The sequence below is a fragment of the Hemitrygon akajei genome, chromosome 7 (assembly GCF_048418815.1).
Source record: "Hemitrygon akajei chromosome 7, sHemAka1.3, whole genome shotgun sequence".
Taxonomy (NCBI): Eukaryota; Metazoa; Chordata; class Chondrichthyes; order Myliobatiformes; family Dasyatidae; genus Hemitrygon; species Hemitrygon akajei.
The window spans coordinates 174,662,062-174,685,171 of NC_133130.1; the positions used below are offsets into that span (position 1 = coordinate 174,662,062).

The following is a 23,110-nucleotide window of genomic DNA, read 5'->3' on the forward strand; positions in this document are numbered from 1 at the left end:
AATCAACATCCACCACATCGTTAGTGACTGGTTCCACACTTGTACCACCCTCTGAGTGAAGAAGTTCACTCTAAGGTTCCCCTTAAATAGTTAACCTTTTACTCTTAATCTATAACCTCTAGTTCTAGTCTCACCCAACCTGAGTGGAAAAAAAACGTTTACCTTGCTTTTACCTCTCATAATTTTGCACACCTCTATCAAATCTCCCCTCATTTTCTTATGCTCCATGGAATAAAGTCCTAACCTATTCAATCTCTCCCTTTAACTCAAGATCTCAAGTCCTGGCAACATCTTGTAAGGTGTTCCCATAGTGTTAGTGGGTAGGGAGTTCCAGGATTTAGACCCAGTGACAATGGCTGAATGGTGGTATATATTTTTGTGCAGTTTGGAGGGGAAGCCATAGATAGCAGTGTTCTTGTGTGTCTGCACCCCCTTGTTCTTCTTGTTAAGTAAAGTAATATTTATTATTAAAGTACATATCTGTCCCCATATACAACCCTGAGATCAGTTTTCTTGTGGGCATACTCAATAAATCTAAAGAGTTATAACCATAACAGAATCAATAAAAGACTGACCAACTTGGGCTTTCAACCAGAGTGCAGAAGCCAACAAACTGTGTAAATACAAAAATAAGAAATAATAATAATAAATAAATAAGCAATAAATATCGAGAACATGAGATGAAAGTCCTCGAGAGTGAGTCTATTGGTTGTGGGAACATTTTGATGATGAGGCAAGTGAAGTTATTCCCTTTAGTTCAAGAGCCTGATGGTTGAGGGGTAATAACTGTTCCTGAATCTGCTGGTGTGAGTCCTGAGGCTCCTGTACCTTCTTCCTGATGGCAGCAATGAAAAGAGTGCATGTCCTGGGAGGTGGGGCTCCTTGATGATGGATGCTACTTTACTGCGACAGCGTTTCATGTAGATGTGCTCAATGGTGGGGAGGACTTTACCCATGATAGACTGGGCCGTATCCACTACTTTTTGTAAGATTTTCCGTTCAAGGTAGTAAAGGAGGCAGGTTTGAATGTACTGTCAGAGTGACCTCAGCAATGAGCTGTAGCAGATATTGTCTATTCTGCACACGGCTCCATCGTACTCCAGAATATTTCCCAATGAGCAATGCATAAAACTCCATTTCCCCACTGGACATTATTTGTTCTTTGCCAAGTTGTCACTGCAGTTCTAAAGATGATTGCCTGCGATAGAAGTGAATGGGAATTCACACATAAGCTGTGTGGAAAGTCTTTGGAATGGACTTGGCCAAAGTTCTGGGCATGATAGCAAGGTTCTGTTATTGGAGTAATCCAGTGGCTTGGATGAACTGCAAATAAAGTTCTAATTCAAGCACTGCATTTGGGGAATAAAGTTGAAGGAATTAAATAAATTCTGGAATACAAAGCTAGCCTATGTCTTGGAGACGGTGAAAGTGCTGGATTGCGGAAAATGCTCATCTGATTCACTTTAGAAAAGGAGGTCCTACAACATCTGGACTACATGTAACTCTGGCCCCACGTCGGGGTGGTTGGCTCAAGGAAGGGATGGCAATAAGTGCTGATCTTACAACAATGCCCACATCCCGTGAATAAGCACGGCAACATCCTTATTAGTTTCTCAGAAGGTCAGGAAGCTTTGAAATTCTGTAACACACACAAAATGTTGGTGGAACACAGCAGGCCAGGCAGCATCTATAGGAAGAAGTACAGTAGAGGTTTAGGGCTGAGACCGTTTGTTAGGTCTAACTGAAAGAAAAGGTAGTAAGGAAGGGGGAGGGGAGATCTGAAATGAAAGGAGAAGACAGGAGGGGGTGGGGTGAAGCTAAGAGCTGGAAAGGTGATTGGCAAAAGTGATACAGAGCTGGAGAAGGGAAAGGATCATGGGACGGGAGGCCTAGGGAGAAAGAAAAGGGGAGGGGAGCACCAGAGGGAGATGGAGAACAGGCAAGGAGTGATTGTGAGAAGGGCAGAGAAAGAAAAAAAAGGAGAGAGAGAAAAAGGGGGGGGAAATAAGGGATGAGGTAAGAAGAGGAGGAGGGGCATTAACGGAAGTTAGAGAAATCAATGTTCATGCCATCAGATTGGAGGCCACCCAGACGGAATATAAGGTGTTGTTTCTCCAACCTGAGTGTGGCTTCATCTTAAAAATTCTGTATCTGGGCGAGTGTGAAGGCCAAGGGTTCAGGGTGAGGGAGAGTCTATGGAGGAATTCAGTCCTTTAGAAAGCAGGTAGAAAAATGAAGTTGAGGCAATGGTGAGATCAGCCACGATCTTATTGAATCATAAACTGTCTCGTCAGGCTGACTATGCTGTACCTCCACCATATTTTCTTTGTTTCTCTTTATTGACATACAGCATGGAATAGGCTCTTCCAGCTTTTCGATCCATGCAGCCCAGCAATCTTCCAATTTAATACCAGCCTAATCACAGCATAATTAACTTACCAACCGGTGCGTCTTTGGACTGTGGGAGGAAACCTGTACGGTTACAGGGAGAACAGAACATGCAGTGGCGGGAATTGAAGCCGGGTTGCTGGTTCTGTAAAGCATTGTGCAGACCACTACACACCATGTCGTCCCATTACGCTGATGTTACTGTATTCTATTATGACCATCTGTTAACTGAGCTGTAATTGTGCTGAGATGGTGATTAATTAGTGTTCCCAGCAATACCTCTCTTCAGGTCTTCACATTCTCATTGGAAATATTTCAGTGGTTTGGCTTGGTACCAATCCATGCTGTCATATATCACGGCAAGTGATATTCACTAGTCTCACAGTCTAGTCTGTGGAATTGAGAGCCAACTAGAATCAAATATTGCAATGAATTTTAATAAGCTACAATAAATCCAAATAGTTTCCACCAGGTCAAAGAAAACAACAGAAATATTTGAATGAATTCTTATTATTGGTTTATTTTTGTTACAAGTACTGAGGTACAGTGAAAATCTTTTGTTTTACGGGGCCTCCAGACAGACCTTGCCATATGTACAGTACTGTGCAGAAATCACAAGCACATATACAGTATATAGCTAGCGTGCCTAAGACTTTTGCACAGTATTGTATTTGTCAACGTGGAGCAGAGAGCGAGTTTGTAACTCTGGCTGGAGCAAAGAATGTTGGGAATGGTGAGGGTGGAACACCGTGGGAGGGTTGTGGGACAGGTGGCAGAGAAGGAGTGCCAGGGGAGGGGGTTGGCACAGGTGCAGTCACACCCAGCCTTGAGATACTGGGCAAGGTCATTTGATTCCAAACAACTGGGTTTACTGATCAGTACAGAATGTCTCTCTGGTGCTTCCTGCTCCCTCCCCTCTCCCTTCCCCTTTTCCCAACCATGATTCCCCTCTCCCTGCCCCCTTCCCACTTTCAGTCCCCAACAGACCCATATCAGAATCAGATTTATCATCACTCACATAGGTCACGAAATTTGGTTTTTTTTTGTGGCAGCAGTACGGTGCAATACATAAAATTACTACAGGACTCTGCAAAAACTGGCGACAGGAGTTTTATGGATTGCTCTTTGGGAAATATTTTGGAGTACAATAAAGCAGTGTATAAAATAGAAGGTGGTGATCCAAAGCAACGCACAGAAAATGCTGGAGGAACTCAGCAGGTCAGGCAGCGGCTATAGAAAAGAGTAAACAGTCGACAATTTGGACAGTGACCCTTCTTAAGGACTGAGAAAGAAGAGGGAAGATGCCAGAATCCCCACCTTTTTATTCCAGCTTCTTCCCCATTCCTTCTCAGTCCTGAAAAGTCCTGACTGTTTACTCTTTTCCGCTGATGCCGCCTGACCTGCTGAGTTCCTCTGGCATTTTGTGTGTTGCTATATATGCCTAAGACTTTTGCACAGTAGTGTTAGCCAGATGGCTCTTAATTTAATCCAGACGGGTAAATTTTTTTGTAGTATCTTTGCAGGGGTCTGAAATTTTTTAAAGTCAAAATTTAAAAAAAATTATCAACAGTCACTGCTTTTTGACTCAACGTCCATTGATCCAGATGAACAATGTACCACAAACACAAACAACTGACTCTATTTAAAAACTGTTCAGTCTAAGCAAGGTGTAGTAGCTATATACATGCCTAAGAGTTTTGCACAGTACTGTAGTTACAAAAAGGTAGTAAAAGTCTTAGTATAGTGTTCTGTTTCAGAGAAAGTGTAGTGTGGGTAAACTACAAGGGCAACGACAAGGTAGATTGGGAGATCAAGAGTTCATCTTTCAGCTAGAGTCTGATAGCAGTGTGGTAGGATTTGTCCTCTGGTTTAGTCATTCATACTCTGGGCTGTTGTAGCTTCTCCCTGATGGGCGAGGAGAGAAGAGAGAATTATCTGGGTGGGAGAAGTCCTTGATTATATGACCTACTTTCTCCAGGCAGCCGGAAGTGTCAACAGAGTCAATGGAGGTCTGTGTCATGGTCTGGGCTGTGGTCACAACTCTCTGCTGTTTCATGTAGTTATGGGCATATCAAGCTGTTTTGCATCTGGATACGATACTTTCTGTGGTTCACTCATTTGTTATCTAGCGTGTTATGTAGGTGATTGTGGCCTTTCCATGACCATGATTGTTCTTGGCAAATTTTTCTACAGAAATAGCTTGCCGTCTCCTTCTTCTGGCCAATGTATTTACGAGGCAGGTGACCCCAATCATTATCAATACATTTCAGAGATTGTCTGCCTGGTGTCAGTGGTCACATAACCAGGACTTGTTATATGCACCAGCTGCTCATATGACCATCCACTACCTGCTCCCATGGCTTCACATGACCCTGATCGGGGGGTGGGGGGGGGGGGGGGAAGCTAAACAGGTGCTAAACATTGCCCAAGGGTGACCTGCTGACTAGCAGTGGGAAGGAGTGTCTTACACCTCCTTTGCTAGAGACATATCTTCACCCCACTACTCATTCTGTGGTGCATCTATAACAATTGCTAAGAGTTGTTGGGGACATGCTGAATTTCCTTAGCCTTTTGAGGAGGTAGCTTTATACTTTTTTTCAGTTTTCTATTTCTATTGAAAGACTTGTAAAAAAACTTCATAATCTGACAGGCAGATCTATCGCATAATTATTCAACAACTGTCTGAACCATAAATATAATTAAAACCAAAAAGTTTGGCATTGTATTAGGCAAAGATCCTCACTCTAGTGGATGCCTTATTATGAGTTGTGTTTCTGTTATTTTCTGTTCAGCAGCTGTATGGAGACCTACGTTTATGCATTTGCTTACTTAACACTAATATTGCACCAAGCTGCCAAAATAGACTCTATTCTGGAGCAGAATAGATTACCAAGTGGGCAGAGGATGAGATTAGATATGCTCAAAGCAATTCACAGCATCACCACTCACTACTGGCCCAAGTAAAGGAAGAGCACTTGGGATGGTATTGAGAACCTCAAGCCCATCAGATGCATAGGTTTAGAAGCAACAGCAGTAGTCGTGCACTCACTCGTGTTGAGTACGATGTTCTCCTAAGGGGTTATTCCCTTAATGAGGAACGACTCTGCATTACTTTGTTTAATGCAGGAAGGATGATGAACGGGAAGCCACCACACAGTCCATGACAGATGGAGGTGGCATGAAGTCCAAGTTAACTGGAGACCCTTCGCTACTGCAGCCTTCCTCTGTCTTTACTGCCATTGTGATGTGTCGTCATCTTCCGACTGCTCCATCGTTGGGGTCTTGGTTGGATTGCTCTTTGTCTGGAACCTTCCCCTTGACCTTACTGCCATGGTTGACCCTACCAGGAGCTAAACTCCAGCAACATCACTCTCAGGATCTCAGGAACTCACAAGCCTCTACACCGCAACAAGGTGGTGTTCCTTGGAGCAAATGAAAGACCCTCTGAAGGAGCACGCATCAGACAGTATCACCCAGATGCATCTTGTCTTGTGTTTGGAAGAGTCTGTGGTCCCTGCACTGGCCCCTTCAGAACAAAGGGCAGAAGCACATTATCGTCAAGCTATCAGAGACCGCCAAGGGAAGCGTGGCTCTTGGCTCGTGACAAGATGTGATGGTGCCCTTTGTTGTGAGGTCTGTGCTGATCAAGCAGGTCATGCACTTAAAACGTGATCTCAGTGCTCCCACGATAGACAAGAGTATACATGGTTCTCTGAGGCTGTTTCAGTAAAGATCACGCCAGATTGTGACCTAGTGAAGATGCATAAGATCTCAGGATGAGTTGGATTTGGAGGTAATGGTAGATTCCACTACCAGCAAGAAATATAACATTGGTACATGTCGCAATATGCCACAATAACTGTGTTCACTGATGGTTAGGTTAAGAGCATAATACCATAAGACGTAAGGAACAGAATTTGGCCATTCAGCCCATCGAGTCTGCTCTGCCATTCCATCGTGGCTGATTTATTATCCCTCTCAATCCCATTCTCCTGTTTTCTCCCCATAACCACTGATGCCCTTACTAATCAAGAACCTGTCAACCTCTGCTTTAAATATACCCAGTGACTTGGCCTCCACAGTTGTCTATGGCAATGAATTCCATAGATTCACCACCCTCTGGCTAAAGGAATTCTTCCTCATCTCTGTGCTAACGCGATTACCTTCTGGGCTGAGGCAATGCCTTCTGGCCTTAGACTGGCCCACTATGGGAAACATCCTCTCCACGTCCACTCTACTTGGGCCTTTCATTGAGATCCCTCTTATTCTTCCGAAGTTAAGTTAATACCACAAGTTTTTGATAGGAACTGTGAGCTCTTTACAAAAGAAGCCAGCATCATTTTGCCCAGTTTCACTCAACTGATATCCAAGATTTGGACTTGACTGAAAGAGGCAAGACCAGTTAATTCAAAAAGGGTTAGCAAGGTGAGTGAAGTGAAGCTGTTGTGTTGCTGTACATTGCAAAAGAATAGAATAAGAAGAGAAATATGCAGGGTTTGAGGTCCTGCAAAAGCATTGGATAGTAATATTCTGCATTTGGGTATTGGTTCATTCCCTTCGGTCTCGCGATGAAAGAAAATAAGTTTGATAATTAAAGTTTTGCAGAGTTACATATCCCCCTGCAGTAATTTGCTTAACAGTGTGGCACTACTTCCATTTACAGACTATCTGGTGACGTTACCCCATGTGCAAAACTACTTGAAATCCGTGCGGTATATCGAGGAGCTGCAGAAATTTGTGGAAGAGGACAATTACAAGTAAGTGCATACATTTGGTTTACAATCTCTAGGTAGTCTGTGAAAGGACTACAGTGTTGTGAGTTACGTAATGTATCGTGCGCAGTTGCCAACAGACTTCTGTGGCTTATACAGGAATAAGGGGCTCTTTGGGAATTGTTGAAAATCTTGGAAATGATGACTACCTTACTCAGAGGCTGGGAAATCTATAATGTAGTTAAAGATGATGTGTGATGGAATTTTATTTTGGATACAATAATTTCATGGACCAAAGATAGGAGGTACTTTCTCTGAAAAACGTACAAATGAACCACAAACATCTGGGAACCAGGTTTGAGATTAACTTGAAGTAAAGGAAGAATTCTTCAATTTGGAAGTACAGTATGTTCCCCATACAAAGAAATCTTGTCATAAATGATAATGGTTTGAGCTCAATGATGGTGGTAAGGTAATTGCAGCCATTTCTTCTGTTGGTTTTAGATGCTTGAAAGAAAACTGTTCGCAGCGACAAAAAATAGCTTCCGAACCACAGGAAAATTAGACAGAAGTGAAGTAATGGGAATATGAGTCAATCATTTGGCCTCCCAAGTCTGTCTCACTGCTCAGTAATATCAGGACTGAACTGTTCCTGAAATCAATTTTCCTGCTGATCCCCAGATCCCTAGATTCACTCCAAGTATAGAAGCCCAGGGATCTCATCCATCAGTGTACTCAGTGACTGGACATCCACAACCTTTGAAGGCAGACAATGCCAAAGGAGGTGGTTTCTTCCCTTCCTTTGCTTGGAAGACTGTAATTAGTATTTTGTCACGATTGTACTTTGAAAGACAAACTTACTTACTGCCCGTTATGCTGCTGGCATTTAGGGCAGCAACGTAGGTCCTCCATCTCTGTCTACGTAGAAGGATTCTACATTGCTGTTTCCGTCACAATTTTTTTGAACAATCCGGATTATTAGCCCTGAGCTGGGCCCCCAAACCTGGAGGATTGATGGACCACTCTTAGTCAGGACACTACCCTTTGACCTGTTTGGCACAAGAGCGAAAGCACAGGGCCCTGACTCCAGCCAACATAGCTTTCTGGGGCATTGAGGCACGCAAGCCTCCAAACCCCATGGCAAGTTTGTGGACCTCTTGCAGGTTGAGAGAGAAACTCCCCGTATAACTATGTTTCACTGACAGTTTCTCTTTGCTATGAACAAGAATCATGGATAGGATGGATAACCACAGACTTTTTCCCAAGGTGGAAACGGCTAATACAAGTGGTCATAATTTTAAGGTGATTGGAGGAAAGTGTAGGGGGGATATCAGAGGTAAGTTCTTTACAGAGAAAGTAGTGGGTGCATGGAACGCCCTGGCAGGGAAAGTGATAAAGGCAAATACATTTGGGACACTGAAAAGACTCTTGGATGGGCACATGGACAATTAAAAAAATGGAGGGCTATGTTGTAGGGAAGGGTTAGATTGATCTTAGTGTAGGTTAAATGGTCAGCACAACATCGTGGGCTGAAGGGCCTGTACTGTGCTGTAATGTTCTCAGTCTGTGCTTGAACTGTGAAACCTAGAAAAATGTGGTGCATAGCATGGTTCCGAGTCTATAGATGGCACTTGTATAAAGTCATTTTCTCCCATAGAGGTCCTTTGTGTGCTGCAGACTTTAAGTCTATGGTCATGTACTGTTCGGTCTAATCAGATTGGTAGCTAACACTGCTAGATGTTGTTGAGCTCCCAGTGGTGTCTATGAAAATTAGCTTGCTCTAAGTCCTTCTTTGGAACTGTAATAGATTAGACTGCGATTACAACTGGGCTGGCACTTTGAGTATGTTAGTTGGAAGGGTGCAATGGACCTCAAGCCAAATCCCTGTAATCGCCTTACCAGTGATTGACAACTCAACACACTCCTGCTGCTGTTAGATCACACAGAACATAGAACAGTACAGCACAGTACAGGCCCTTTAGCCCACAACATTGTCCTAACATTTTAACCAAATCTAAGATGAATCTAACCCTTCTCTCCTGCATAATCCTCCATTTTCCTATCATCCATGTGCCTACTTAAGAGTCTTTAAAATGCTCCTAATATATCTGCCTCTACCACCACCCCTGGCAGGGTGTTACATGCACGCACCATTTTCTTAGCTTTAACATTCCCCTATACTTCCCTAAAAATTATACCACTCCCCTCATTATAGCCAATACAACTTGGTTCATTCTGCAGGGGCAAAATGAAAGGTGTGGTTAACTTGGTCGGCCATTCAAAGGTATGGACTGTTGAGGCAGGGAGATGAGTTTGCCCTTTCCAAGCAACAGGGAAATTATGCTTCAAATAGATCTACAACCCATGAAGTTTGCTCTTTTCCATGAAAGCTACTGGGTTTTGTAGAATCCCATCTAGTTCACTGATATCCTTTAGAGAAGGCAGTCTGTCTCAGGGTTCCCAAATGTTTTTTTTTTACCATGGATCCCTACTATTAACCGAGTGATCCTTGGACCCCAGGTTGGGAAACCCTGCTCCAGAACAATGTCGATATTTCCCCATCTGGTTCTAGAACCATAGAGTGCGAAAGGATTTGCTTTTAACTTCTGCATTCTGAAACAGTCTCCACCTATGATGCGGTGTTTTGATTAAAACTTTACAATACACTGTATTTGTATTTTACTTTTATTAGGTTTAACGTAAGGTATAAAACCAATCAACATCGAAGACTTGTTCTAATGTTAGATCGGCAGCAAGCTACACAAACTCATCAATTAATTTCTTTGCTGTTTCATGATCTGCTTTGTTTAACTAAATTTTAAAAAAATCTTTAAAAAAATTAATGCTGTGCCTTTCCTTACATTTCTGCAACCAGCCCGCTAAACATTCACAATTACTTTCAATCTTCAATTCATGTTCACTCTGCGTTGACAAATCCACTCTTTCAATACGGAGTCCAGATCTTCATTTTTCATTTTCTACAGTGTTTTTCTATTTTTCATTAACTTCTGTTCATTACATACACGCGGTCACTTCTCAGAACTATCTGTGATGCATAGAGACCTGCGCATTGCCTGGGAATCTTCCCAGTGTCTTGTGGAATTTTCCATTTGTGACGCTATGACAGTGCTCAAAAAAATCTGGACGTTGTATTTTGGAATTTCAAATAAGGGGTACTCAACCTGTATTATCTTTTCCAATATTGTAAAATGGCTTTCTGGTCAGGTATCACCATCTCACTGCTAGCATCTATTACACAGACAGAGGTATCACATGATCCTAACTCATTTGATCTCAATCTACCAGACATATTCCCTCTGTTCTACGACCTCCCTCCCCCACCCTATCGCCTCCTTTTTTATTCTTTCCCAGTTCTGATGAAAGATCTGGGACTTTGCCTGTTTCTCCTGCCATGGTTGCTGCTTGGCCCACTGAGTATTTCAGGCTCAGGCTCAGATTCAGATTTATGTATCACGTAACAAATCTCAGAGTTCCATTCTGCATGCCGACTTTAATGATAAAATGAACCATTGAACGTTTGAATCTTTGAACAGATACGTTGAAATACACAGTGAGGTGTGCCAACACACCCAAGGGCAGTCCGCAAGTGTCGTTACATACCCGGATTCCAACACAACGCGCCCACAATGTTCAGCAGAAGCAGTAACAACAACAAGAGCAAAAACACAAAATGCTGGCAGAACTCAGCAGGCCAGACAGCATCTATGGGAGGAGGTAGTGACGACGTTTCGGCCCGAAACCCTTCAGAAACTCACTCCTGATGAAGGGTTTCGAACCGAAACGTCATCACTACCTCCTCCCATAGATGCTGTTTGGCCTGCTGAGTTCTGCCAGCATTTTGTTTTTATATTTATTTCCAACATCTGCAGATTCACTCAAGAGCAAAATCACTCTGTCTCTCTCGGTCTCTCCCTCACACAGACTCACTCTCTCTCTCTCTCTCTCTCTCTCTCTCACACACACACACACACACACACACACACACACACACACACACACACACACACACACACACACACACACACACACACACACACACACACACACACACACACACACACACCCAACGTCAGAACAGGCTATCTCTGGACTTGCCAATTTCGGGCTTCCACTTCCAGACTGACCAAGCTCTGGACTTTACCGACCTCTAGTTATCAGCCTCAGAACTCATTGTTCACTGGCTCATACCTCAGGCCTCAACTTCTAGTCTTGCATGGACCTCTAACCCCAGTGATCTGGGAAGGGGGTGGGAAGTCACTGTCCCTTGTGAACCCTGCCATTCAGACACCTGATCCACAACTGATTTCCAATATTTTCAGTTTTTTAAAATCTCTGGCCAATATGTTTTTCAATATCTTTTAAAAACAGATGATAATGGAATTCGCTTGCATATGAGAGCTTACTATGCAAACATTGACTACTGAATTTCCTAAATTACGAAAGTGACGACACTTTAGAAGTACTTTTTTGGCTGTAAAGTTTTTGGTGTACTTCAGAAGGTACTTTGGAAGTGCAAATATTTCTTTTGGGTCACTTTCCTAATCTCACTTTCGCCCTGGTTCTTTGAGTCGCTTAATTTATTTATTTATCAAGATGCCGTGTGGAATAGGCCCTTCCAGCCTTTTGAGCCACGCTGTCCAGCAATCTCCCAAATTTAATCCCAGCCTAATCACAGCACAATTTACAATGATCAGTAAACCTACCAACTGGTACATCCTCGGTCCGTGGGAGGAAACCAGAGCATCTGGAAGAAATCTAAGTGGTCCCAGGGAGAACATACAAACAGCAGCGGTAGGAATTGATCCTGGTCACCTGAACTGTAAAGCATTGTGCTAACCAGTATGTTACTATGCCTTCCCTGCTTATTTCCACTCTCTGCTTTCCTCTTTCTTTAAAAATAGTTTATTTCCCCTGAATGACAAAAATTCTATTCTTAGGAATAGTGGAAAATGTGTCTTTTAAGGTCGTTAACTGAGTTCTGAAGTAACGACTGCTTTAGCAATGGAAAAATAAAAGTCAAACCAATTTGTTTTGGTATTTGAAATTTCCAAGAGAATCAGGCTTATTAAGTTTAACGAAAGGTAGAAACTATTAGAGGACTTTTTAACCTTTGTTTTCAATCTAACCTGAGTCCATTTACACCGCACATGTAAAATTAAATACCAACAAAAAAACAGTGTTAGAGAGACTCAGCAGGTCGAGCAGCATCTGTGGGGGAGAAGGAATTGTTGAAATTTCAGGTTGAAACCATGTATCAGGACCCTTCTGGATGCAGGGTTTTGACCTGTAACATCTATAATTCCTTTCACCCACACCACCCCCCACCCCCGGTCCTGCTTCTCCAGTTTGTTACTCCAGGTTTCAGCATCTGCTGCTTCTTGTATCTCTGTAAAATTAAGCATTGTTGAATTTGATCAAACAGTTTCAATGTGAACATACCTTGGTGTGATGTTAAAGCTGGCAATTGCTTTCCACCCATTCACTCTCAATTCACAGACCCTCCATCACAGTTTTCATCATAACAAACTTCTACTACACAAGGCCGGTGACCTACATATGCCCAGTCCCTACTGTTTCTTACATCATTTCTTTAGGTGCTCTCTTCAAGCTGCTTGACCTTTGATCAACTGTGCCCTTTGTTTTCCATGACAACATATAACAAGCTTTCAGTAAAATAATGATACACTGAATTTCACCAGTGCCTCCCCTGACTGTCCCCCCCCCCTTCTGGCATGGTGAAGGGATCGCCATCCATGGGGAAAGACCCTCCACTTATGGTGAAGACCTCTCCATTCATCCAACCACCGTGAAGGGATCTTCATCCATTCATACATGGTGATCTCATGGTGAAAAGATCCTCATTTGAAGTGAAGTGATCTTCTTTCATCCATTCCTGGTGTAGATAACTCCATTATTGGCAGGGAGATTTCCATCCATCCACCCATGGTGATTTCCATTCATGGAGAAGAGGTCTTCATTCACAGTGAAAAGATCTCCATTCAAGGTGAAATTATCTATTTTCATCTATTCATACTGGAGGAATCTCTATTCTTTGCAAGGAGATCTCAATTTATCTTGATTTCCATTCAAGGTGAAGAGATTTCATTTATGGTGGAAAGATCTCCATTCAAGGTGAAATGATCTCCTTTCATCCTTTCACAGTATAGTATCTCTATTCTTGGCAAGGATATCTCCATTCACCTACTCGTGGTGAAAAGATCTCCATAAATTGTTAGGAGAATTCAATTAATTTAATTTATGGTGGAAGGAGCTCCAGCTGTCATGTGAAGGAGATCTCCATTCTTGGTGAGGATATCTCCATCTATCTATTCATCATGAAGAGATCTCAATTAACGTTAAGGATATCTCTTCCCATGACTGATGAAGGGTCTCAGCCTGAAATGATGACTCTTTGCTCTTATCCAGAGATACTGCTTGGCCTGCTCAGTTCATCTAACAGATTGTGTGTATTGATGGAATATGGGGTGATGCTCCCCAACCTGAGAGTGGCCACAACACAGTCAACTCAGTTACAATTTCTGCAGAGTATGCTCTGAAAGACTGCAATGCAGGAATGGCCGTAAAACTTACTTTGGTGCTAACATTTTTTGGGGACTTAATATTGCCCAAGACAGCAGGGATTGTTGATGCCCATAATATCTGACTCAGAGGTGAGGGCTGTACTGACTGAGTTCCAGTGCGTGACTAAACTGTCAAGGGAATTTATGGAAAATAAGTAATCTGGAGAGCACGTTCATAAAACATCCAAATAGCAGTGTTCCTAAGAATTATATTTGTTTATTTGCATGCTTTGCTGAAGTAATTTGTACTATGAGTTCCAGGGAAGTTCAGTTAACTTGGAGCTGAATGTTATTACTCTTTGCATCATTACAATCTTGGAGATGGTGAATACTTTTGAAGGCATAACAAACTGCAGGCACCATTAAAGATTTTAAAAGATTTGCTTAAGTTGTTACATGTACTTAGAAGCATACAGTAAAAAGCGTCATTTGCGTCAACGACTGGTACTGTCCAAGGATGTGCTGGGGGCAGACTGAAAGTGTCGCCTATGCTTCTGGCACTAACATAGTCTGCCTTCAACTTACTAACCCTAACCCTAACTGCGTGTCTTTTGGATTTGGGAGGAAACTGGAACGACTGGAGAAAACCCACAGGTTCACAATGAGAATGTACAAACTCCTTACGGACACTGGCGAGAATTGAACCCCAATCAGCAATCACTGGAGTTGTAAAGTGTTACACTAACCACAGTGCTACCAAGTTGCTCTTACAGACTCACTAAAGTGAGCCATAGGGAAGTCTCAGTGACAGCAACTGTTCCGTCCCAGCCATTGATAAAAAGTCTGTTGACGTCTGTGACGTTAGTAATAGATTACTATATAGTTTACTTTTTAACCTGTGTTGTAACAGACAGACAGACATACTTTATTGATCCCGAGGGAAATTGGGTTTTGTTACAGCCGCACCAACCAAGAATAGTGAAGAAATATAGCAATATAAAACCATAAATAATTAAATAATAATAAGTTAATCATGTCAAGTGGAAATAAGTCCAGGACCAGCCTATTGGCACAGGGTGTCTAACACTCTGAGGGAGGAGTTGTAAAGTTTGATGGCCACAGGTAGGAATGACTTCCTATGATGCTCAGTGTTACATCTCGGTGGAATGAGTCTCTGGCTGAATGGAACGTACCTTATTATTTGTTAACTTGCTAGTGGTAATATTACATTATGTGTTAGGTGTATGAGTTATATGTACTGTGTTGTGCATCTTGGTCCAGGCAAGTGTGTGTAGGGGAACACTTTGGTTCCAGTAATCATAACACCATTAGTTTCAACCTGATCATGGGTAAAGATAGATCTGGTCGTCAGGTTGAGGTTCTAAACTGGAAAAAAGGCCAAATTTGAAGAAACGAGAAAGGATCTAAAATGAATTGGGACAAGTTGTTCTCTGGCAAGGAAGTCGTTGGTAAGTGGAAGGCCTTCGAAGGAGAAATTTTGAGTATGCAGAGCTTGTATGTTCCTGTCAGGATTAAAGGCAAAGTGAATAAGAATAAGGAACCTTGGTTCTTTAAGGATTTTGGAACTCTGATAAAGAAGAAGAGAGAGATGTATGACATGTATAGGAAACAGGGAGCAAATAAGATACTTGAGGAATATAAAAAGTGCAAAAAAATACTTAAGAAGGAAATCAGGAGGGCTAAAAGAAGACATGAGGTAGCTTTGAGGTGAAGGATAATTCAAAGAACTTCTACTGGCATATTAAGAGCAAAAGGATAATAAGGGATAAAATTGGTCGTCTTGAAGATCAGAGTGGTTGGCTATGTATGGAACCAAAAGAAATGGGGGAGATCTTGAATGGGTTTTTTGCATCTGTATTTACTAAGAAAACTGGCATGGAGTCAATGGAAATAAGGCAAACAAGTAGTGAGGTCATGGAACCTATACAGATTGAAAAGGAGGAGGTGTTTGCTACCTTGAGGCAAATCAGAGTAGATAAATCTCCAGGACCTGACAGGGTATTCCCTCGGACCTTGAAGGAGACTAGTGTTGAAATTGCAGGGGCCCTGGCAGATATATTTAAAATGTTGGTATCTACAGGTGAGGTGCTGGAAGATTGGACGATAGCTCATATTGTTCCGTTGTTTAAAAAAGGCTCTAAAAGTAATCCAGGAAATTATAGGCCAGTAAGTTTGACATCAGTAGTAGGTAAATTATTGGAACGAGTACTAAGAGATAGGATCTACAAGTATTTAGATAGACAGGGAATTATTAGGGAGAGTCTACACGGCTTTGTGCGTGGTAGGTCATGTTTAACAAATCTATTAGACTTTTTCGAGGAGGTTACAAGGAAAGTGGATGAAGGGAAGGTAGTGGATGTTGTCTACATGGACTTCAGTAAGGCCTTTGAAAAGGTCCCACATGGGAGGTTAGTTAGGAAGATTCAGTCACTAGGTATACATGGAGAGGTAATAAATTGGATTAGACATTGGCTCAAAGGGAGAAGTCAGAGAGTGGTAGTGGAGGATTGCTACTCTGAGTGGAGGCCTGTGACTAGTGGTGTGCCACAGGGATCAGTGCTGGGTCCATTGTTATTTGTCATCTATATCAATGATCTGGATGATAATGTGGCAAATTGGATCAGCAAATTTGCTGATGATACAAAGATTGGAGGTGTAGTGGACAGTGAGGAAGGTTTTCTAAGCTTGCAGAGGGATTTGGACCAGCTGGAAAAATGGGCTGAAAAATGGCCGATGGAGTTTAATACAGACAAGTGTGAAGTATTACACTTTGGAAGGACAAACCAAGGTAGAACATAGAAGGTAAATGGTAGGGCACTGAGGAGTAGAACAGAGGGATCTGCAAATACAGATACAAAATTCCCTAAAAGTGTCAAAGTATTGAGTATAAGAGTTGGAATGTTATAGTGAGGTTGTATAAGGCATTGGTGAGGCCAAATTTGGAGTGTTGTGTGCAGTTTTGGTCACCGAATTACAGGAAGGATATTAATAAGGTTGAAAGAGTGCAGAGAAGGTTTACAAGGATGTTGCCGGGACTTGAGAAACTGAGTTACAGAGCAAGGTTGAATAGGTTAGGACTTTATTCCCTGGAGCATAGAAGAATAAGGGGAGATTTGATAGAGGTATATAAAATTATGATGGGTATAGATAGAGTGAATGCAAGCAGGCTTTTTCCACTGAGGCTAGGGGAGAAAAAAACCAGAGGACATAGGTTAAGGGTGAAGGGGAAAAGGTTAAAGGGAACATTGGGGGGGGCTTCTTCACACAGAGAGTGGTGGGAGTGTGGAATGAGCTGCCAGATGAAGTGGTAAATGCGGGCTCACTTTTAACATTTAAGAAAAACTTGGACAGGTACGTGGATGAGAGGGGTATGGAGGGATATGGTCCAGGTGCAGGTCAGTGGGACTAGGCAGAAAAATGGTTCGGCACAGCCAAGAAAGGCCAAAAGGCCTGTTTCTGTGCTGTAATGTCCTATGGTTCTATGGTTCTTAGAAAGTACATGGACCCCTACCATTAAACGAGGTGTCTGTGGACCCCAGGTTGGGAACCCCTGATCCAGAGGAATATTGTTTTGTTTGACAGTATTCAAGTGTATGGTTGAATGATAATAAAATTAATTTAAATTTGGACTTACTTACTATCGGCTTCCTGTCAGCTTGAACTAGTCTGCCCATTCTCCTCTGACCTCACTCATTAACGAGGCGTTTTCACTCACAGAGCTGCCACTCATTGGGTGATCTTTGTTTCTCACACCATTCTCTGTAACTCTAGTGACTCTCGTGCATGACTATCCCAGGAGATCAGCAGTTTCTGAGATACTCAAACCACCCCATCTTACACCAACAATCACTCCTCGGTCAACGTACTTACATCACATTTCTTCCCCATTCTGATGTTTGGTCTGAAAAACAACTGATTCTCTTGACCATGTCTGCATGCTTTTATGTAATGAGTTGCTGCCATATGATTGGCTGATTAGATATTTGCATTAACAAGCAAGTGTACAGGTTTACGTAATAAAGTGGCAACTGAGTATATATCATCACAATTTTTTACGTAATCAGGTTGAAAATTATGCATGAACATCAACCTTCAGCAGCTCGTATACAGTACATCCTGGTATTGTTGGACCTCCTCCTTTTCCAGAATCAGAATCACGTTTATTATAACTGACTTACATTCTGAAATTTGAAGGAATTGGAGAATTTGGAGAATTGGAGGAATTTGTGTTCAATTCTGGTCACCTCAATATAGGAAGGATGTGGAAGCTATGGAGAGGGTGCGAGGAGATTTACCAGGATGTTGCCTGGTTTGGAGAACAAGTCATATGAAGCAAGGTTAGCAGAGCTGGGACTTTTCTCTTTGGAGCGTAGAAGAGTGAGAGGGGACTTGATAGAGGTCTACAAGATTATGAGAGGCATAGATAGGGTGGATAGTCAGTACCTGTTTCCCAGGGCACCAATAGCAAACACCAGAGGGCATATGTACAAACTTAAAGCAGGGAAGTTTAGGGGAGACATCAGGGGTAAGTTTTTTACACAGAGGGTTGTGAGTGCCTGGAATGACTTGCCAGGAATGATGGTGGAGGCTAAAACATTAGGGATATTTAAGAGCCTCTTGGACAGGGACATCGATGAAAGTAAAATGGAGGGTTATGGGGTAGTGTGGGTTTAGTACTTTTTTTTAAGGATTATATGGGTCAGCACAACATGGAGGGCTGAAGGGCCTGTACTGTGCTGTAGTGTTCTAGTGAAAGTATATGGGAGATGTCAGAGGCACATTTCTTACACAGAGAGTGGTAGGTGCATTGGACACACTGCTGGGGTTGGTGGTAAAGGTAAATACATATTACGGACATTTTAGAGACTCTTAGATAGGTATAAGGATGAAAGAAAAATGTAGGGCAATGTGGGAGGGAACAGTTAGTTTGATAAGGTTAAATAGTCAGCACAATATTGTGGCTCAAAGGACCTGTACTCTCCTGTGTTCTAGAACAGGGGTTCCCAACCTTTTTTATACCATGGACTCATACCATTAACTGAGGGGTCCGTGGACCCTGGATTGGGAATCCCTGCTCTAGAAGAAGAAGATTAGAAGATACGGCAGAGATATTAAGCAGTTACTCTGCATGTTTTCTAAAGTTGAAGCTGAAATGCAAATGCTGAAAACTGAGATGGTGCCAAGGCTAAATGAATCTTGGCTTGAAGCTGGGATCCTAAAGCAGACAAGGCTGCTGGCCGTGGTGTTTTTCATCCTAAACAACTGAGAAAATGGAGCTGGTCACGCCAGCTGGTGACTCATGTGTTTAGAGCACTGAGACCTTCATTCCTAATCATTAGTTTCCGTTTTTCAGAAAGTTAGTACATCATGATCTTGGGAAGTAGATTTTGGGTTGAATGCCATTCTAAGCAGGGAACTTTCAAAGGTTACTCACAACTGATTGTAGGCTTGTTTGGGCAGCTTCTGTCAGACCCATCCCTTGGAAAGGTCAATGATTCTTGCTCAGTTTGTGAGGAACCTCTTCCATCTGTTACCTCTCTCACTCCTCCATTTGTTGAGCTGCCATTTCTCTTTCCTCCTCAGTTCAACCTCAACTTCAAGTTTGTCACTCAACCATACACATGTAGACAACCAACTGAAACAGCATTCTTCTGAAGCTAAGGTGCAAAATGCAGTACATGTAGTCACACACAGCACATAAAGTTACGGTCTAGCACATACAGTCACAAAGTAATATTACCACCAGTCCCTGTGTGGCATGGTGTTTGTCTGATGTTAGTTTCACTAATGAATTAGACATGATATTTTGTATTATTAATGTCCAACAATGTCTTGTGATCAAAATAAAGTGTTTAAAGCAAACATTTTCACCATTTGTTGGACCTGGAGAGGCCGGTGCAACTAAGCGTGTTGCTATTTTCTCCTACTGATATTTATGTCTTCCTCTATGTTTCCCCATGTCTTATCTTCCCATTATGCTGGGAAGCATTTCAACTGCTGCTAAATGTCGAGAATAGAACACTGCCTTTGGAAAGGGAATATTGTATTTGCAGAACAGTTTTGGAGATGCACCTCTCCGGTGCTCCGACACCAAGTATGGCAAGTATGATTCCAAGTGTTGGAATCAGCTTTATCTTCTCTTAGTATTGCTCTACCATTCGAAAAGAATGTGCCCACTCGGAAGCCACTGTAGATGCTGGAATCTCAAACAAAATACTGGAGGAATTCAGCAGATCAGGCCTAAGGAAAATTGGCATTCAACATCTCAGGTTGAGACTGAAGTCACACACCTTGACGTGGAGCATTGACTCTCAATTCCCCTCCACACATGCCAATTGACCTGCTGAGTTCTTCCAGTGTTTTGCTTGTGACTGATTTGACTCCAGACTTATCTCCACTTAACAACCAGATCTCAATGAGCCTCAATTCCAGTTAAGTCTTCCTCATTTTACTTCAATGGGTGACCATAATTCTATGGCCATAATGCCCTCATTCCAGATTCCCTCACTAATGGAGATATCCTTTCAGCATCTACCATGTCAAGCCCTTTTGCAGTCTTGCATGTTCTGAACAAGTTCATCTTAGGTTTCCTGAGGATTACCTGTGATCTGATATGTCTATCCATGGCCTCCTCTACTGTCAAAATGAATCCAAACTCAGGTTGGAGGAACAACACCTTATATACCGGCTGGGTAGCCTCCAACCTGATGGCATGAACATTGACTTCTCTAACTTCCGTTAATGCCCCTCCTCCCCTTCTTACCCCATCCCTGACATATTTAGTTGTTTGCCTGTTCTCCATCTCCCTCTGGTGCTCCCCTCCCCCTTTCTTTCTCCCGACGCCTTCCGTCCCATGATCCTTTCCCTTCTCCCGCTTGGTATCACTTTCGTCAATCACCTTTCCAGCTCTTAGCTCCGTCCCACCCCCTCCGGTCTTCTCCTATCATTTCGCATTTCCCCCATCCCCCAATACTTTCAAATCTCTTACTATCTTTCCCTTCAGTTAGTCCTGACAAAGGGTCTCGGCCCGAAACGTCGTCAGTGCTTCTCCTTACAGATGCTGCCTGGCCTGCTGCGTTCCACCAGCATTTTGTGTGTGTTGTTGTTTGAATTTCCAGCATCTGCAGATTTCCTCGTGTTTGACCTGTGAAGCCCCATATTTTGCTAAGTGATTTGAACATACTATATGACATTGAAATGTGTGGTTGTGAGAAATACACTTAGTGGCCACTATACTAGGTACCTCCTGTATCTAATGAAGTGACCATTGAGTGTATGTTCATGGTCTTCTGCTGCTGTAGCCCATCCACTTCAAGGTTCAATGTGATGTGTGTTCAGAAATGCTCTTCTGCACACCACTGTTGTAATGTGCGGTCACTTGAGTTACTGCCACCTTCCTGTCGGGCTATTCTCCTCTGACCTCTCTCATTAACAGGATGTTTTTGCCCACAGAAGTGCTCCTCACTGGATGCTCTTTTTGTTTTTTACACCATTCTCTATAAACTCAAGAAACTATTGTTCGTGAGAATACCAGGAGAACATCAGCTTCTGAGATACTCAATCCACCCCATCTGGCACTAACAGTCATTCCATGGTCAACATCACTTAGATCACATTTCTTCCACATTCTGATGTTTGGTCTGAACAACAACTGAACCTCGTGACCATGTCTGCATGCTTTTATGTATTGAGTTGCTGTCACATGATTGGCTGATTAGATATTTACATGAACAAGCAGATGTACAGGTGTGTCTAATAAAGTGGCCACTGAGTGTGTGTAGAATTTAAATGTGGTTATTGAACAGAAAAATGCATGCCTTGTTTGTGAAACCCTCTTCTCCTTTCATTCCTTTTGATTAAGATGTTGGTTTAACTCAACAGTTCCCTGTGGAGCTTTCAGTTTAATCTCTTCGGCCATGAGCATTACCTTTTGTTCCCCTCAGTAAATGGAAATGATTGCGCCATTTATTAAATAAACTGCTTCAGGATTCCTGGCATGGAATGAGAATAACCTCTTTGTAAACACTTATCTCTTGGCTTTCCTTGTATTTATTTTAATTTAACTGCACCCCTGACAAATTGGAGGCAGAAAACTAATGGAAGTGCCCTTCAAAGGGCGCTCTGTTTATTATACAGAGGCGCCTTGATTAATGGCGGAAAGTGAGGAGCATTGCCTGCGTGTTCCAGGTTTTGCACAGTTATTTGTTGTGCAGAAATTCCCAGGATGTTAAGTGGCCTGTCACCACTGTTAGATAGACCACCACTTGCCTGGGCCAATGTGAACAAACTGTATCTCAACAGTCAAGGCTCTCATTGATGTTTAGTGAACTCACTTAAGCTCTGAGATGTCATGGTTCACAGCTGCAAGCGGAGTAACATAGGAGTGGAGTGTGCTTCCTTCAGCCTCTCCATTACAAATTATTCTGGCAAACATATCTCAAAGTATACGTTGCTGCAGAATTGGGCAGCAGCTGGGTGGGTGGAGGGTTCAGGAGATTGGAGGCAGGGAGAGGATAACTCACCCTCGTCAGTCTCCGATGCCAGGCTCTGGGAGATGGATGAGTGCAAAAGTAGGGTATAGTAGTTCAAAGTTCAAAGTAAATGTCATAATCAAAGTGCATATATGTCACCATATACAACCCTGTATATTTTTTTGTGGGCATATTCAACAAACCTATAGAACCAATGAATGACTGCCCAAATAGGGCATTCTACTAGTTGCAGTATGGAGATTGTGTAACTGGTTTCATGTTTCAGGCAAGATGTTACTCTGGAGCTGAGAAATTAAGTAAATCCAGAATAAGAAACTGCTGGTAGTGAAAGTGACTAGACTGTTAGAACTACGTTACTAATGCCTTTCATGCAACCTTAAAACTTGTCCATTCCTGATTCCATGTGCATTTATATTTGTCTAAACAATGCTTTGGCTTGTTTAAGGTTTGCAAAGCAACCTTCAAGCTACGGCAATGGGGCTGACCCTTAGCTGTGAGTGAGCCTTTAGGTTTCAGATTTCAATTCATTTATTTATCACACAATGAAATGTGTTGTTTGCATTGATAACCAACACAAACTAAGCATGTGCTGGGGGGGTGGTGTAGTCTGAAAGTGTCGCCACATATTCTGCCACCATAGCATGTCCACACCGTTCAACACTAACAACAGTAACACAACAAAACAACAGCAAGACAAGCCCTTTTCCTTGCTCCTACCCACCCACTCGCTCACGCACACAGTCAGGCCTCCAACCCCAGGACAGGTCGCAGGTGGGCCTGCAGCCTCCAATGAATTCGTGGTCTCACCAACATCAGGCCTCCAATTTCCCCAATGAGCCGCTGGGCCTTGACTTCTTTGGTCTTCAGACTTCAACCTTCGACCTTTGGCACTGACCCCAGGATTCACCAATGGCAGGACCCCAAATCTAGGCCTCGAACTCCGGACTCACTGACC

General features: G+C 42.6%; 1 protein-coding gene and 1 long non-coding RNA gene across 6 annotated transcripts in view; one reads left to right on the top strand and one right to left on the bottom strand.

The window, feature by feature from the left end:
- Nucleotides 1-23,110, top strand: part of ralgps1 (Ral GEF with PH domain and SH3 binding motif 1) — a 726,899-nt gene that overhangs the window by 547,194 nt on the left and 156,595 nt on the right. For all 5 annotated transcript variants that reach the window (XM_073052641.1, XM_073052645.1, XM_073052644.1 and 2 more), the window contains one exon: nucleotides 7,052-7,145. In XM_073052641.1, coding sequence (XP_072908742.1) covers nucleotides 7,052-7,145 — 94 coding nt within the window. The remainder of the gene's footprint in view (nucleotides 1-7,051; nucleotides 7,146-23,110) is intronic.
- The window catches only part of LOC140731193 (uncharacterized), a 140,591-nt gene that overhangs the window by 37,695 nt on the left and 79,786 nt on the right, over nucleotides 1-23,110 (bottom strand). The gene's annotated exons all lie outside the window — the stretch shown is intronic.